The sequence below is a fragment of the Rhodamnia argentea genome, chromosome 5 (assembly GCF_020921035.1).
Source record: "Rhodamnia argentea isolate NSW1041297 chromosome 5, ASM2092103v1, whole genome shotgun sequence".
Taxonomy (NCBI): Eukaryota; Viridiplantae; Streptophyta; class Magnoliopsida; order Myrtales; family Myrtaceae; genus Rhodamnia; species Rhodamnia argentea.
In genome coordinates, this window is record NC_063154.1 from 15,662,288 (window position 1) to 15,675,406 (window position 13,119).

The following is a 13,119-nucleotide window of genomic DNA, read 5'->3' on the forward strand; positions in this document are numbered from 1 at the left end:
AACCGTTTTCCGGAAAAAATTTCGCCGAAATCATTTTTTGGAAGACGAATTCCAGGAAAACGTTTTTCAGTTAAACAAACACATCATAACTTCATATTAATGAAAAGATGTTTATGCTTATGAATTTAAGTGAAAAATTGACTCTATGAGACAGAACATGTTATGTGACATAAAGAACAAATACGCAAATATACCTGCACACTAGAGAGAGAAATCGAGTTTTTCACTTGAAATGCAATTAGTAGCAGAATAGACTGGGAATATGCGAAACAATATTCAAGAAGAAACAGAGATTTTATAACAGTAAAGTTGACTCTGATATAGTATATTAATAATATAACATAAAGCGCAAAATTACTTTGGTTCAATCAAACACAAAATTTTAACAAAAAAAAAAAACAATTCAAATACAAAATGTAGTAAAGTGCTAATATCAGAGTTAATTTTGCTTGACTAAAGAATGACGATTGCTTGAAAGAGGACATTATAGTTGTGCCATATTAAAAGCAAAATCACCTATGACGAATTCAATTTTAGTAAAATATGACATATAAGATGTTTGAAAAGCATAAAGTGAATTTATATTTAAGAATTGCTACCCCGACAGTCTGACTATACGGTTAGTTACTTCTGACCACACAATCTCCTACGCAATGAGTGTTTTATGCAAAGAATGCGGTCATGATATATGAGTCTACGGTTGAGATTGTATCGTCCCCGACCATATGGTCACGGAAGTATTTGCCTTTATATTTCATATATAAGACAAAGGAACCTATCTCATTCCAAAATATAATTATATATATTTGCTGATTTTTACTTCGATTACTTAGATTCTATGATTGTTGTCACCGTTATCACTCTACAATACTAAATTCCCATATAAGTTAGATGTGAAAAAGGTAGATAAGGAAGTAAACATAAATTTCTTCTATTTCGAATTATAAAACTCATAACAACCATGGGCAAGTACAATAGCAATATTAAAGAAAAAGTAATAATAGCACACTCTGTCGGTGTAATAAGAGAGTTACACAAGACATCACAAACTGTGAACAAGTTCAGTAATTCATATGACAAACCTATACAACCAAAGTTCCATATAATGTTCTGCAATATGCTCAGACCATCAAAATAGAGGTAATAAAATACTGAATGGCATCATGCTGTATAACAACATCAGTGGTTCAAGGATTAGTAGCAGCGACAGACTTGTCCTCAGGAATCGTGGGAACGAAAGGCAATGTTGGCTTGGGGAACTCAGGAAGATCAGGCAATTCGGGCACTTCCGGCAATTCCGGCTTCGGTATTGTCGGAAATTCGGGCTTCAGCAGCTCGGGAAGTGGCGGCAACTCGAATTTCGGCAGTGATGGGAGTTCCGGCTTCGGCAGGCTGGGGATGTCAGGAAGGTGAGACAGTTCGGGCACTTCCGGCAACGTCGCCTCCAAAAGGCGGCTAGCTCTGACCGAGTTGTCACCAATTGCTGAAGACAAAGCAAGGACAAACAATGCCAAAAGGTGGCCGAGCCCACGATGGTTCGCCATGGTCGGATCGATCAGTCAGCAAATTCAGAAGCTTTGAATCTGAAGTGAGCAGGTGAAGTTGTGCTTGAGCAAATGGCTTGATGGAGGGTTTATAAAGAGGAGGGACGTGGGGATTGGGGAGATTGCAAGTATCGTTTGGTGGGAATATTGCCAAAGGGTTAGTTCAACTTCTAAAACCAATCTCATCTCCGTATGTTCAACAACAAGATGGAGTAGATCATTCCAAAGAGGACCTTGTCAATCTCTTCGCTTTTTAAGCTTCTAACTACTAGTCGAGGCGACAAAGAGGAAAGGAAAAGAAGAAGAGACGGTTTTTACGATCCAAACGTGGTTTGTGATCGTTGTTTATGAAATCTATACTTGTAAAATGACAATTAAAAATAATAATAAGTCCACATGGGTGCCACATGGACTTCTACACTTTAAAATATATTAAAATAAATCAAATTTAAATTTAAAAATTATTTAAAAATAATTTTTTTAAAATACAAATTGTATATAAAATAAAATTAATAATAAAATTAAAAATTAAAAAATTAAAAAAAAGAGGACAAACCTTACGAGGCGGTGAGGGCTTTCACATGCCCTTGCCGCCTATCTACAATTTCTTTTTTTATTTATTTAATTTTTTAATTTATTTTGTTAATTTTTTAATCAAAATTTTCTGTTTATTTTAAATAAAATTTTATTTTGTATTTTTTTTTCCAAATTTTAAATATTTATTTATTTTTGTAAACTAATTAAGTTTGTATTTTAATTTTTAATTTTTTAAAATTTTCACCATTTTTAATTCTTTGTTGGACCTCGTCGGAGCCACGTCGGCATGAAATATTAGTAAATAATGCCACATCAGATTTTTGGCGAACCAAATTGGACTTGGCACTAAAACGATCTATTTTTCAAAAACTTGGCACTTAAGGGCCTGTTTGGTAACGTTTTTGTTCCAAAAAAGTGATTCCGATTAAAATCAATTTTTTTATTCTTTTCCTTGAATAAGTTTTAGAGAATCAGAACGCGTTTGGTAATCGTATAAATTTTTTGTTCCGAGAATAGAAACACGTTTGATAACTGTACAAAATTTCTATTTTGGGAAATCATTTCTCTTCCCAATTTGTTATTTAAATAAAATAATCACATAATTACATTTGATGACTTTCCTCAAACCCCACAATTGCGATCATCTTGCACCATGACATCTTTTTGACCAAAATAGGAATGCTTCAAATTTGTTCCTTGGAAAGATAATACGCTAAAATTATTATTTTCTCATACTTCTCTTGAGGCTATGCATATGCCAATGATGAAAGAGGTGACTTTGATTATCTTTAATTACTCATAATGACTAAAATCCATTTCTACCACATAGATGGCTTAGTTTTACCCTTGAATACCATATGGATAGTCAACGATACAGCATAGTATTCTACTAACAAATCAAGCAAGTCTTAGAAAAAATCAAAAGGCAAAATCATCAAAAACAGGATTGGCCAGTTGAATGGACCCATTTCCTACTTTTTGAGATTTTTTTGGAATTTTTGGATTTTTCGGAATGGTTCCAAATTGCCCATGAGGGCCAAAATCATCATTTGGAAGAAATTGAAAGGAAAAATCATCAAAAATAGGATTGGCCAATTGAAATGACCCATCTCCTAATTTTTGAATTTTTTTTGGATTTTTTGGAATTTTTCTGAATTTTTCCCATTTTTACATATTTATTATTATTTTTCCATTTTTTGGATTTTTAATCATTTTCTGATTTTTTTGTCCGAACTTTGTTATTAAAAAAATTATCCAGACCGGGTCGGATAGACTAGGCCCACGCCTCGCGAGAGCTCGACAAAAGTGAAAAAAGGCTATCGTTGCCTTTTTGATTCTCAAAAGTGTTCTATTTTTGATAAGTAACTTTTTTTTGTTTCTTATTTTTTATCCAAAAGTGTTCCTAGAAGCGGAATCAGAATAAAAAATTATTTGCGTTACAAAAAATGTTTTGATTCTTTTTTGTTATGGATAACAGAAACAAAGGAACAGAAACATTACCAAACAAGCACTAAGTGATCCGAATGAAACTTTTCGCACTAAAGTGATTTCCGTACATAACTTTTAGCACTAAAAATGTACTTTTTTCCAATTATTTAAGTGTCAACTCCGGTGAGGTCTGCGACATTTCTCGCCGTTGGCACTAAAGTGATCATTTTTTCTCCGATTTGCCACTTAAGTGATCCAAAAACAAAATATATATTGGCATTACAGTGAGCGACATACACAAATATTGACATTTGAGATATCCTTATATCCAATTTTTTTTTAGTACATACCCTTTTTTTGCCCTTGGGTCTTTATCTGCATTTACTTTCCTTTTTTGTCCCTCTTCAGAAGGGGGTCTTAGGTGAAAAATCAATTCATCAGAAATTGATTTATCTTGTCATTAATTGATCTTCACCTTCTATTGAATCGATATTTGTTATTATCATTCCAAACAATATCCTATAAATGTCTACATCTCAATGTATAAATTTACATCCAGAATGGGAAAAAAAAACATAGACTAGGTAAATAATCTATTTTGTATGTATGGATCATCCTTCTTACCAGCATTTCAAAAAGTAGTTGATTCTTTTTTTGGTATAAACTTAAAAATTCGACAACAATACAAAGAGATGAAAGGAATGGCGAGGTGTTTGATTTCATGGGAATTAGGAAAAACGATTGAGGACTTACGAGCTGAAATTATCTTTTATCTAATCCATCTCAGATGATAATATAATAGCCAACCTTGCAAGGTTTGTGTTAATTACTTTGGAATTTTGTACTATGTGCTCTACATAGTAGCGTCCGTTATTTGATAAACAAATGAAAGGCAAAAATATTTAATAACCATCTTAATAATACCATAGAATTTTCAACACATATCACAAATATAATATAAGGATATTTTCTAATGTATTATAGGGGAAGTAAATATAATTTTTTTCTATTTTCAAACATAAAACTCATAAAAACCATGGGCAAGTGCACTAGCAATATTTAAAAAAGAAAAGAAAAGAAGGAATAATAGCATACTCTGTCGGTTTAATAAGAAAGTTACACAGAGACATCACAATCTGTGAACAAGTTTACTAATTCATATCACAAACTCATACAACCAAGTTCCATATAATGTTCTGAGATATGCTCAGACCGCTAAAATAGAGGTAATAAAATACTGAATGGCATCATGATGTATAACAACATCAGCGGTTCAAGGATTAGTAGCAGCGACAGCCTTGTCCTCAGGAATCGTGGGAACGAAAGGCAATGTTGGCTTGGGGAACTCAGGAAGAACAGGCAATTCGGGCACTTCCGGCAATTCCGGCTTCGGTATCACCGGAAATTCAGGCTTCGGCAGCTCGGGAAGTGGCGGTAACTCGACTTTCGGCAGTGATGGGAGTTCCGGCTTCGGAAGGCTGGGGATGTCAGGAAGGTGGGGCAGCTCGGGCACTTCTGGCAACGTCGCCTCCAAAAGGCGGCTAGCTCTGACGGAGTGGTAGCCAATTGTGGAAGACAGAGCAAGGACAAACAATGCCAAAAGGTGGCCGAGTTGACTATGGTCGGCCATTGTCGGACCGATCGGCTAGAAAATTCAAAAGCTTTGAATCTCAAGTGAGAAGGTGAAGTTGTGCTTGAGCAATGGCTTGATGGAGGGTTTATAAAGAGGAGGGACATGGGGATTGGGGAGATTGCAAGTATCGTTTGGTGGGAATATTGCCAAAGGGTTAGTTCAACTTCTAAAACCAATCTCATCTCCGTATGTTCAACAACAAGATGGAGCAGATCATTCCAAATTGGAGCTTGCCAATCTCTTCGCTTTTTAAGCTTCTAACTACCAGTCCAGGCGACAAAGAGGAAAGGAAGAGAAGAAGAGACGGTTTTTACGATCTAAACGTGGTTTGTGATCGTCGTATATGAAATCTATACTTGTAAAATGACAATTAAAAATAATAATAAGTCCATATGGGCTGCCACGTGGACTTCTACACTTTAAAATAAATTAAAATAAATCATATTTAAATTATTTAAAAACAAATTCATTTAAAATAAAAATTGTATATAAAAATAAAATTAATAATAAGTTTAAAAATTATAATAATAATAACAAAAAAAAGATAAACCTTACCAGGTGGCGAGGGCTTTCGTAAGCCCTTGCCGCCTATCTGCAGCTTCCTTGTTTTTATTTTTTTGAATTTTTAAATTTATTTTGTTAATTTTTAATTGATTTTTTCAGTTTATTTTAAATAAAAATTTGTATTTTTTTATATTTTTACAAATTTTAAATTATTTATTTATTTTTGTAAACTAATTATGTTTGTATTTGAATTTTTCAATTTTTTTTTATTTTCACGTTTTTTAATTGCTGACTAAACCTCATTTGGAGACATGTCGAATGAAATATTAGTAAAATAATGCCACATCATATTTTTGATGGATCAAATCGAACTTGGCACTAAAATGATCTTTTTTTCGAAAACTTGGCACTTAAGTTATCCGAATGAAACTTTTGGCACTAAAGTGATCTCTGTACACAACTTTTAGCACTAAAAGTATACTTTTTCTCGCCGTTGGTGTTAAAATGATAAGTTTTTCTCCGATTTAGCACTTAAGTGATAAAAAAAAAATATTGGCACTAAATCGAGCGTCATACACAAATATTAGCACTTGAGGTATCCTTATACCCAATTTTTTTTAGTACATACCCTTTTTTGTCCTTGGGTTTTATCTGCATTTTGTTTCCTTTTTTGTTCCTCTTCAGAAAGGGGTCTTAGGAGAAAAATCAATTCATCAGAAATTGATTTATCTTGACATTAATTAGATCTTCACTTTCTATTGAATCGATATTTGTTATTATCATTCCAAATAATATCCTATAAATGTCTACATCTCAATGTATAAATTTACATCCAGAATGGGAAAAAAACACATAGACTAGGTAAATAATCTATTTTGTATGTATGGATCATCCTTCTTACCAGCATTTCAAAAATTAGTTGATTCTTTTTTTGGTATAAACTTAAAAATTCGACAACAATACAAAGAGATGAAAGGAATGACGAGGTGTTTGATTTCATGGGAATTAGGAAAAACGATTGAGGACTTACGAGCTGAAATTATCTTTTATCTAATCCATCTCAGATGATAATATAATAGCCAACCTTGCAAGGTTTGTGTTAATTACTTCGGAATTTTGTACTATGTGCTCTAGATAGTAGCGTACTTTATTTGATGAACAGATGAAAGGCAAAAATATTTAATAACCATCTTAATAATACCATAGAATTGTCAACACACATCACGAATATAATATAAGGATATTTTCTAATGTATTATAGGGGAAGTAAACATAAATTTTTTCTATTTTCAAACATAAAACTCATAAAAACCATGGGCAAGTGCACTAGCAATATTTTAAAAGAAGAAGAAGAAGAAGAAGCAATAATAGCATACTCTGTCGGATTAATAAGAAAGTTACATAAGACATCACAATCAGTGAACAAGTTTACTAATTCATAACACACACTCATACAACCAAGTTCCATATAATGTTCTGAGATATGCTCAGACCGCTAAAATAGAGGTAATAAAATACTGAATGGCATCATGATGTATAACAACATCAGCGGTTCAAGGATTAGTAGCAGCGACAGACTTGTCCTCAGGAATCGTGGGAACGAAAGGCAATGTTGGCTTGGGGAACTCAGGAAGATCAGGCAATTCGGGCACTTCTGGCAATTCCGGCTTCGGTATCATAGGAAATTCAGGCTTCGGCAGCTCGGGAAGTGGCGGTAACTCGACTTTCGGCAGTGATGGGAGTTCCGGCTTCGGAAGGCTGGGCATGTCAGGAAGGTGAGGCAGTTCGGGCACTTCCGGCAACGTCGCCTCCAAAAGGCGGCTAGCTCTAACGGAGTTGTAGCCAATCGCCAAAGACAGAGCAAGGACAAACAATGCCAAAAGGTGGCTGAGCCCACGATGGTTCGCCATGGTCGGATCGATCGGCTAGAAAATTCAAAAGCTTTGAATCTGAAATGAGCAGGTGAAGTTGTGCTTGATGGAGGGTTTATAAAGAGGAGGGACATGGGGATTGGGGAGATTGCAAGTACGGTTTGGTGGGAATATTGCCAAAGGGTTAGTTCAACTTCTAAGACCAATCTCATCTTCGTGTGCTCAACAACAAGATGGAGCAGATCATTCCAAAGAGGAGCTTGCCGATTCTTGTCTTTTTAAGCTTCTAAAAACCAACCAAGGTGATAGACACGTACGACGCTCGTTTAAGTATCATAACTTTTTTTTCGACGCTTACTTGAGTGCCATAAATTTTTGAAAAATGTTCATCACAAGTGCAATGTCACATCGAATTTCCGACACTTTGATGAACGTTTTTAAAAGTTTTTGGTACTTAAGTGATTAATTGAAAGTCATGGTATTTAAATAGCGTTTTATCAAAGTTATGGCACTTATTTGGTGGAAGAAAAATTATGGCGTTCAACAAAAGTTATGTCACTTGTGATGTCCTTATAAAAATGAAAACAAAGAAGAAATGGTTTGCGATCTCGCTATGTGCAATGGGACGAATTCCCGAGCCAATAATATAATAGTGAAATCTAGACATTACCCGTGATCATTTCACATGAGATCTATAATTAATGTAAGGATTACTCGAGTGGGCAGCACGTACGTGTCAGAAAACAGGAACTTCAGGCGGTGGCAATCTTTCTCGAACAGCGGTGTTGGCTATCAAAATGGCTATATTTATTTCCTAATAAATAAATAAATTTTAAATAATAATTCATCGTTAGAAATAATTTGTCAATAAAAAATAATTTCACTGTAGATGATAATTCATATCTAAATGACTTCTTAAAAATTGAAAATATTTTTTATTGATTTATTTTTATAATCGATAGACTGGTGCTTATTTAAATTAAAAAAACGTTAAATCATTCGTTAAACAAACGTTGCCAAAGAGCACCTCACTCTCCATTTTCTCCCGGCCTCTCTCTCTCTCTCTCCCTCTGCCCCGCAAAAGGTCAGCTCGAGTTTTCGCACTGCGTCTACCTCTCGCCGTCTCTCTTTCACACTCCAGCTGGGAGCTCGAGGTCGAGGACGAGTGTCTTTAGAGCAGAATTCCCCCGTCGGCTTTCTTCTTCACGGTCAGGTCATTTCTTCTCGCGCGCGCTCTCTCTCTCTCTCTCTCTCTCTCTCTCTCTCTCTCTAGGCAGTGTGGGAAACGATTTGCAAAGCGATTAACTTGGCCGGATGATTCGATCATTCGTTTTGGAGTTATTGGGTTATCTTCTTTTGGGGCATAGCTCATGTGGGTTGCTGCTTTTGCCAACAAGCTAACCTGGCATGGTTATAGGCGATTCTGGGTCTTGCAGCACTTGCACACCTTGTGCTCGTTATAATGTTTCACTTAATTCATGCGAAGGAGGAGGATTGTCTTTCACATTGGATTTCTCACCGAGTATTGGGATTGAAATTTGAGTCGACAGTAGTTGACCGCCACTGCCACTTTATAATTGAAGGACGGTAGTATTGGTTACTTGGTTAACATGTCCAAATGATGGGAAATGGCTGACTTGGTGTTGCAGTAGATGTGTTGATTTGTTCTTTTCTAACGTTTCTACTTCATAAAGGTGAAGGTGTGATGATGATAATTCGTATGAAAATTTTCGTGGACATTGTAAGGGATGTTCTATGATGTGGAAAGTATTGTGTTACCATTACCCTTTTGACGTGATCGCCTTTTCATTATTTGATGTGAACTAGTATTTCGTCAGCTCTATAAATTTTGCATGAAAGATGGTAAACCCATTGTCAAACAATGATGAAATCTCCACCCTTTTTCTCTTCCTAAGTCTATCCTCGTGTCCTCATCTGGTTATGATGGCATTTCAGGGTTCCCTGAACAGCATAGATTACACTTGACGTTATTTGAATAATATTTGACGGTTCTGATGGTGAGGTTCTTGTTTTCAGTTTTAAATTCTGAATGAAGACACATCCACATCATCATCTATGTCGTTGATTAAGCGCCTATCTCCATCCTTTGCTTCTCGCAATCAAGAGAACCACAGGCTTTTGAGCTCTTCTACTTCTTCTTCAGCGTTTCATGAAGCCTTTTCTGCTACCTCGCGGTCTCTAGATGATATGCACACAAAGGATGGTGGCACCCAGGTAAATTCTTCTTGACGTCCTTAAGAAAACTATGCACTTAAGAAACACGCATTGGTGTGTTATGTCATATGTTTATTTGGTTAGCTTCAAACTCTGATTGATTTACTGTGCATTCTGAATTATTTTACTTCACTTTCTCTGATATTGGATCCAAATAGTTTTGTACTCGTTGCTTTTCTTAACTTGAGGAAATGAAAACTTTCCTTGTTTGAATAGTACAAAGACAAAAGAAAATGGAAGGAAAATGGGCAAAAATGAGATCCCTTCAAGGACCACAAAACATTTTCCTCCAAAATGGGAGGAAATGGAAGGAAATGCTTAAAAGACCCCTCCTGTCCGCTCTTGCGCTTATTTTTCGTAAAACAGGGAATTTGTTTTGAAACAAGTTCTTGTAGTCTATTGTATTCCTGTATTTCCTCCGTAGACTTTTCTTTTGACATATATGCAGGTCACTTACTTTTGTTTTTGTCATTTTGTTGGAGAAGATGAATGTTTTTGAATAAATTATGAAATGATAAGTTGAGTTGTGGTGATGTCAAAAGTAGTTCCAGGAGTATCTGACATTGTGATTTGGAAACCAAATTGAGAGAGCATCCTATAATCTTAATTTGGTTAGTAGCTTCGTGGCAATGAATGTAGTAGCAATAGTTTCCCATTCACCAAATCACATGGACAAGCAACTTAATCCATTAGTAAGGTCCAGTTTGGCATTTGATTGTTATTGGATCTCATTTCGTTGAGTTGTGTTGCCAATCTCAGGTGAGTTTCTTCCTTGTAATTTCCCTAATGGTTTCTATGTGTCTACTGTCAGGTGAAGCTACCATCAAAGAATCTCCCTCAAATTGTAAAATCAACTCTAAGACCTCTTCAACCATCTTCTTCACCACCTCCCTCTCTTCTCTCAGACCTCAAGCTGCCCACTCCATCTCTAGTACCAACCCTGACTCTCTCTACAACCAATCATGATAATCTGATTAACTTTCTCAAGTCCAAACTCTCTTTCACTCTCACACCAAAGAGTCTCCTCCACTTCCTCAAGTCCAAACTCCACCCCAACCCTAATTTGACCCTCTACGACTTTCATATCTTCAGTTGGGCCTCCACGATCGACTCCTATCGCCATGACCACTCAACATTTGAGTGGATAGCTCGCACTCTTGCTGTTTCAAGCCGTTTCGAGCAACTCAATTCGCTTCTCCAGTTCATGGCCTCAAACCCTTGCCCTTGCTCTGATGGAATTTTCTCATGCCCCATGACGGAGCCAATCTTTCAATTCTCAGTCGAAGCTTATTGCAGAGCTCGGAAACTGGAGGAAGCAATGATTGCTTTTGAGAGTATGGAGAAGATGATTGATGGCAGGCCGAGTGTGGTGAGTTATAATGCTTTGATTCATGGATTTGTGAAATGGGGCGAGCATGCCAGGGCATTGGGCTTCTATGATAGAATGATAAGGAACAGAGTCAAGCCTAATGTGATCACATTTAATATCTTGATTAGTAGTTATTGTAGAAATTTACAGTTTGGATTGGCTTTGGAGTTGTTTAAGGAGATGAAGGAGAAGGGTTGCAGCCCTGATGTGGTAAGTTTCAATACTTTGATCAAAGGGTTTTTTCGGGGGAGGAAGTTTGAGGATGCAATCTCAATGGTTTACGAGATGATCGAACTGGGGTGCCAGTTGTCGAGTGCGACTTGCGAGATTTTGGTTGATGGCCTCTGTAGGGAAGGTAAAGTGGCTGAAGCATGTAATTTGCTGATTGGTTTTTCGAGTAAAAGAGTGTTGCCTGAGGATTACGATTATTTTGGCCTTGTGGAAGCTTTGTGCGGTTCAGGCAATTCTGATAGAGCACTTGATGTTGTTACTGATCTGTGGAAGGGGGGGAATTTTCCAAGCTTGATTGCTTGTACTACTTTGGTGGAAGGTTTGAGGAAGCAAAAGAAAAGCGAAGAAGCACTTGCTTTGATGGAAAATATGCTTAAAGAAGATATTGTACCAGACATTGTGACATTCAATTGTTTGCTTGAGGATCTTTCTGATGTAGGGAAGACTGTGGAAGCAAACAAATTGAGGTTGTTGGCACAAATTAAGGGTTTGGAACCAGATGGCCTGATGTACAGGATTCTGGTATCTGGTTTTACGAGAGAAAAAAAGAGAAAGGAAGGCCAGATTCTGGTAGATGAGATGTTAGACAAGGACTTTATACCTGATATCGCAACATACAACAAGTTGATTGATGGGCTTTTGAGCTCAGAACTTACTTCTAGGAAGAAAGGTTGAAGATGGGTTAGGATCATCTTCATTTCAACTTTGTTTCTCGAATGCTGGCATTTATTTGCAAACCCCCTTGTGCTTTGTGCTCGGTTTGCAAATCAGTCTTATCACTTTGGGACAAAGCGGGTTTGTGCCTGTGTTTCAGATGGTTGGGGACAATGGACAGCCCGGGCGAGAGCAGAATAGATAATGGTACGTGCACAAACCAATGAGTGGAGAGGAACAGAACCTTCACATTAAGTTGTAGGAATCGTAAAGCCAGGAGAGCCAGATTGTAATGTTAAGCAACAGATGATGCGGACGAGTAGTACCCGGACGACATCTAGGAGGTATGGACCATGGCAATGGTGATGAGCATTACTCCAAGGACATGAGAGAGTTGGAAAGTACAAGTGACTGAGAAAAGTTCATTTGGATCGAGTTCGTAAGTAAACGTGATTAATAGTGAAATCGATGAGCTTATGTCTTATAAAAGCCGCAGAATATCGACATTCAATTTTCTGTGAGATCTCGGACTGCTATAAATTAATCCAATGAGGTGAAGCTTTAGGGCAGAAAATTCATGCAAATTCTGAAAGCCAGAAGTATGAAAAGAGTTGGTTGAAACCAAGGTGCTTAATTGTAGATGTAATGATGCAAGGGAATAGATTGGGGGCTTCTTTTTTCTTTTTTTTTCCAATCGTGTCCTTGAAAAGAAAACAATAATCAGGCTTTGAATTGGGTTGAGCTTTTTATATGATATCAGTTGTTTGGGATGGTGGGCAAAGAGTCCTTAGGATTGAAAGTAAAGGCTATGGACTATCAGGTTGACAAAGCTGTCTGGTACTAGATGTTGATAGAACAGATTGCAGACTTTTTATTTGGTACGATGGGGTCACTGCCTTAATGTTGCCCTTTTTGTGTGCTGCTCATGGATGTATGTTGCTCAAGCCTGCGTTATTTTCATACTAGTTTATTGATGAGAATTCTATTAATCTGGTAAGGAAAAAACTTAATGAGTGCCTCAATTAGGGAAAATTATTCAATCAGTCTTGAACCTATTGTGCAGATACCAATAAAAGTCTTAAATTTTTCAATTTTGCCAATTTAATCAACGCA

The 13,119-nt window shown here is 36.5% G+C and overlaps 2 protein-coding genes across 14 annotated transcripts in view; one reads left to right on the forward strand and one right to left on the reverse strand.

Moving 5' to 3' along the window:
• LOC115746596 (protein PELPK1) overlaps positions 1-13,119 on the reverse strand; it is a 28,427-nt gene that overhangs the window by 13,470 nt on the left and 1,838 nt on the right. Inside the window, exons 2-5 of one of the 12 annotated variants that reach the window (XM_048278700.1) lie at positions 8,912-8,914; positions 7,344-7,394; positions 4,927-4,968; positions 1,346-1,373 (exon numbers count right to left, since the gene is read on the reverse strand). In XM_048278700.1, the coding sequence (XP_048134657.1) occupies positions 1,346-1,373; positions 4,927-4,968; positions 7,344-7,394; positions 8,912-8,914 (124 nt within the window). The other 11 variants (XM_048278707.1, XM_048278703.1, XM_048278701.1 and 8 more) reach the window with 11 other exon arrangements.
• On the forward strand, positions 8,565-12,546 carry LOC115746595 (pentatricopeptide repeat-containing protein At2g36240). Of its 2 annotated transcripts, XM_048278699.1 has the most exons (4): positions 8,565-8,728; positions 9,548-9,752; positions 10,564-12,033; positions 12,124-12,546. In XM_048278699.1, exons 2-3 carry the CDS (start codon positions 9,594-9,596, stop codon positions 12,025-12,027), a joined length of 1,623 nt encoding a protein of 540 aa, XP_048134656.1. In that variant the 5' UTR covers positions 8,565-8,728; positions 9,548-9,593; the 3' UTR covers positions 12,028-12,033; positions 12,124-12,546. The 2 variants fall into 2 exon arrangements, with proteins under 2 accessions (XP_048134656.1, XP_048134655.1); XM_048278698.1 differs by having other exon boundaries at positions 8,565-8,730; positions 9,555-9,752; positions 10,564-12,546.

Excerpts from the sequence above, each read along its gene's own strand:
- LOC115746595 (XM_048278698.1), top strand. The coding sequence starts at position 9,594 with ATGTCGTTGATTAAGCGCCTATCTCCATCCTTTGCTTCTCGCAATCAA. Across the intron at positions 9,753-10,563 it reads CAAAGGATGGTGGCACCCAG|GTGAAGCTACCATCAAAGAA; the intron begins GTAAATTCTTCT and ends GTCTACTGTCAG.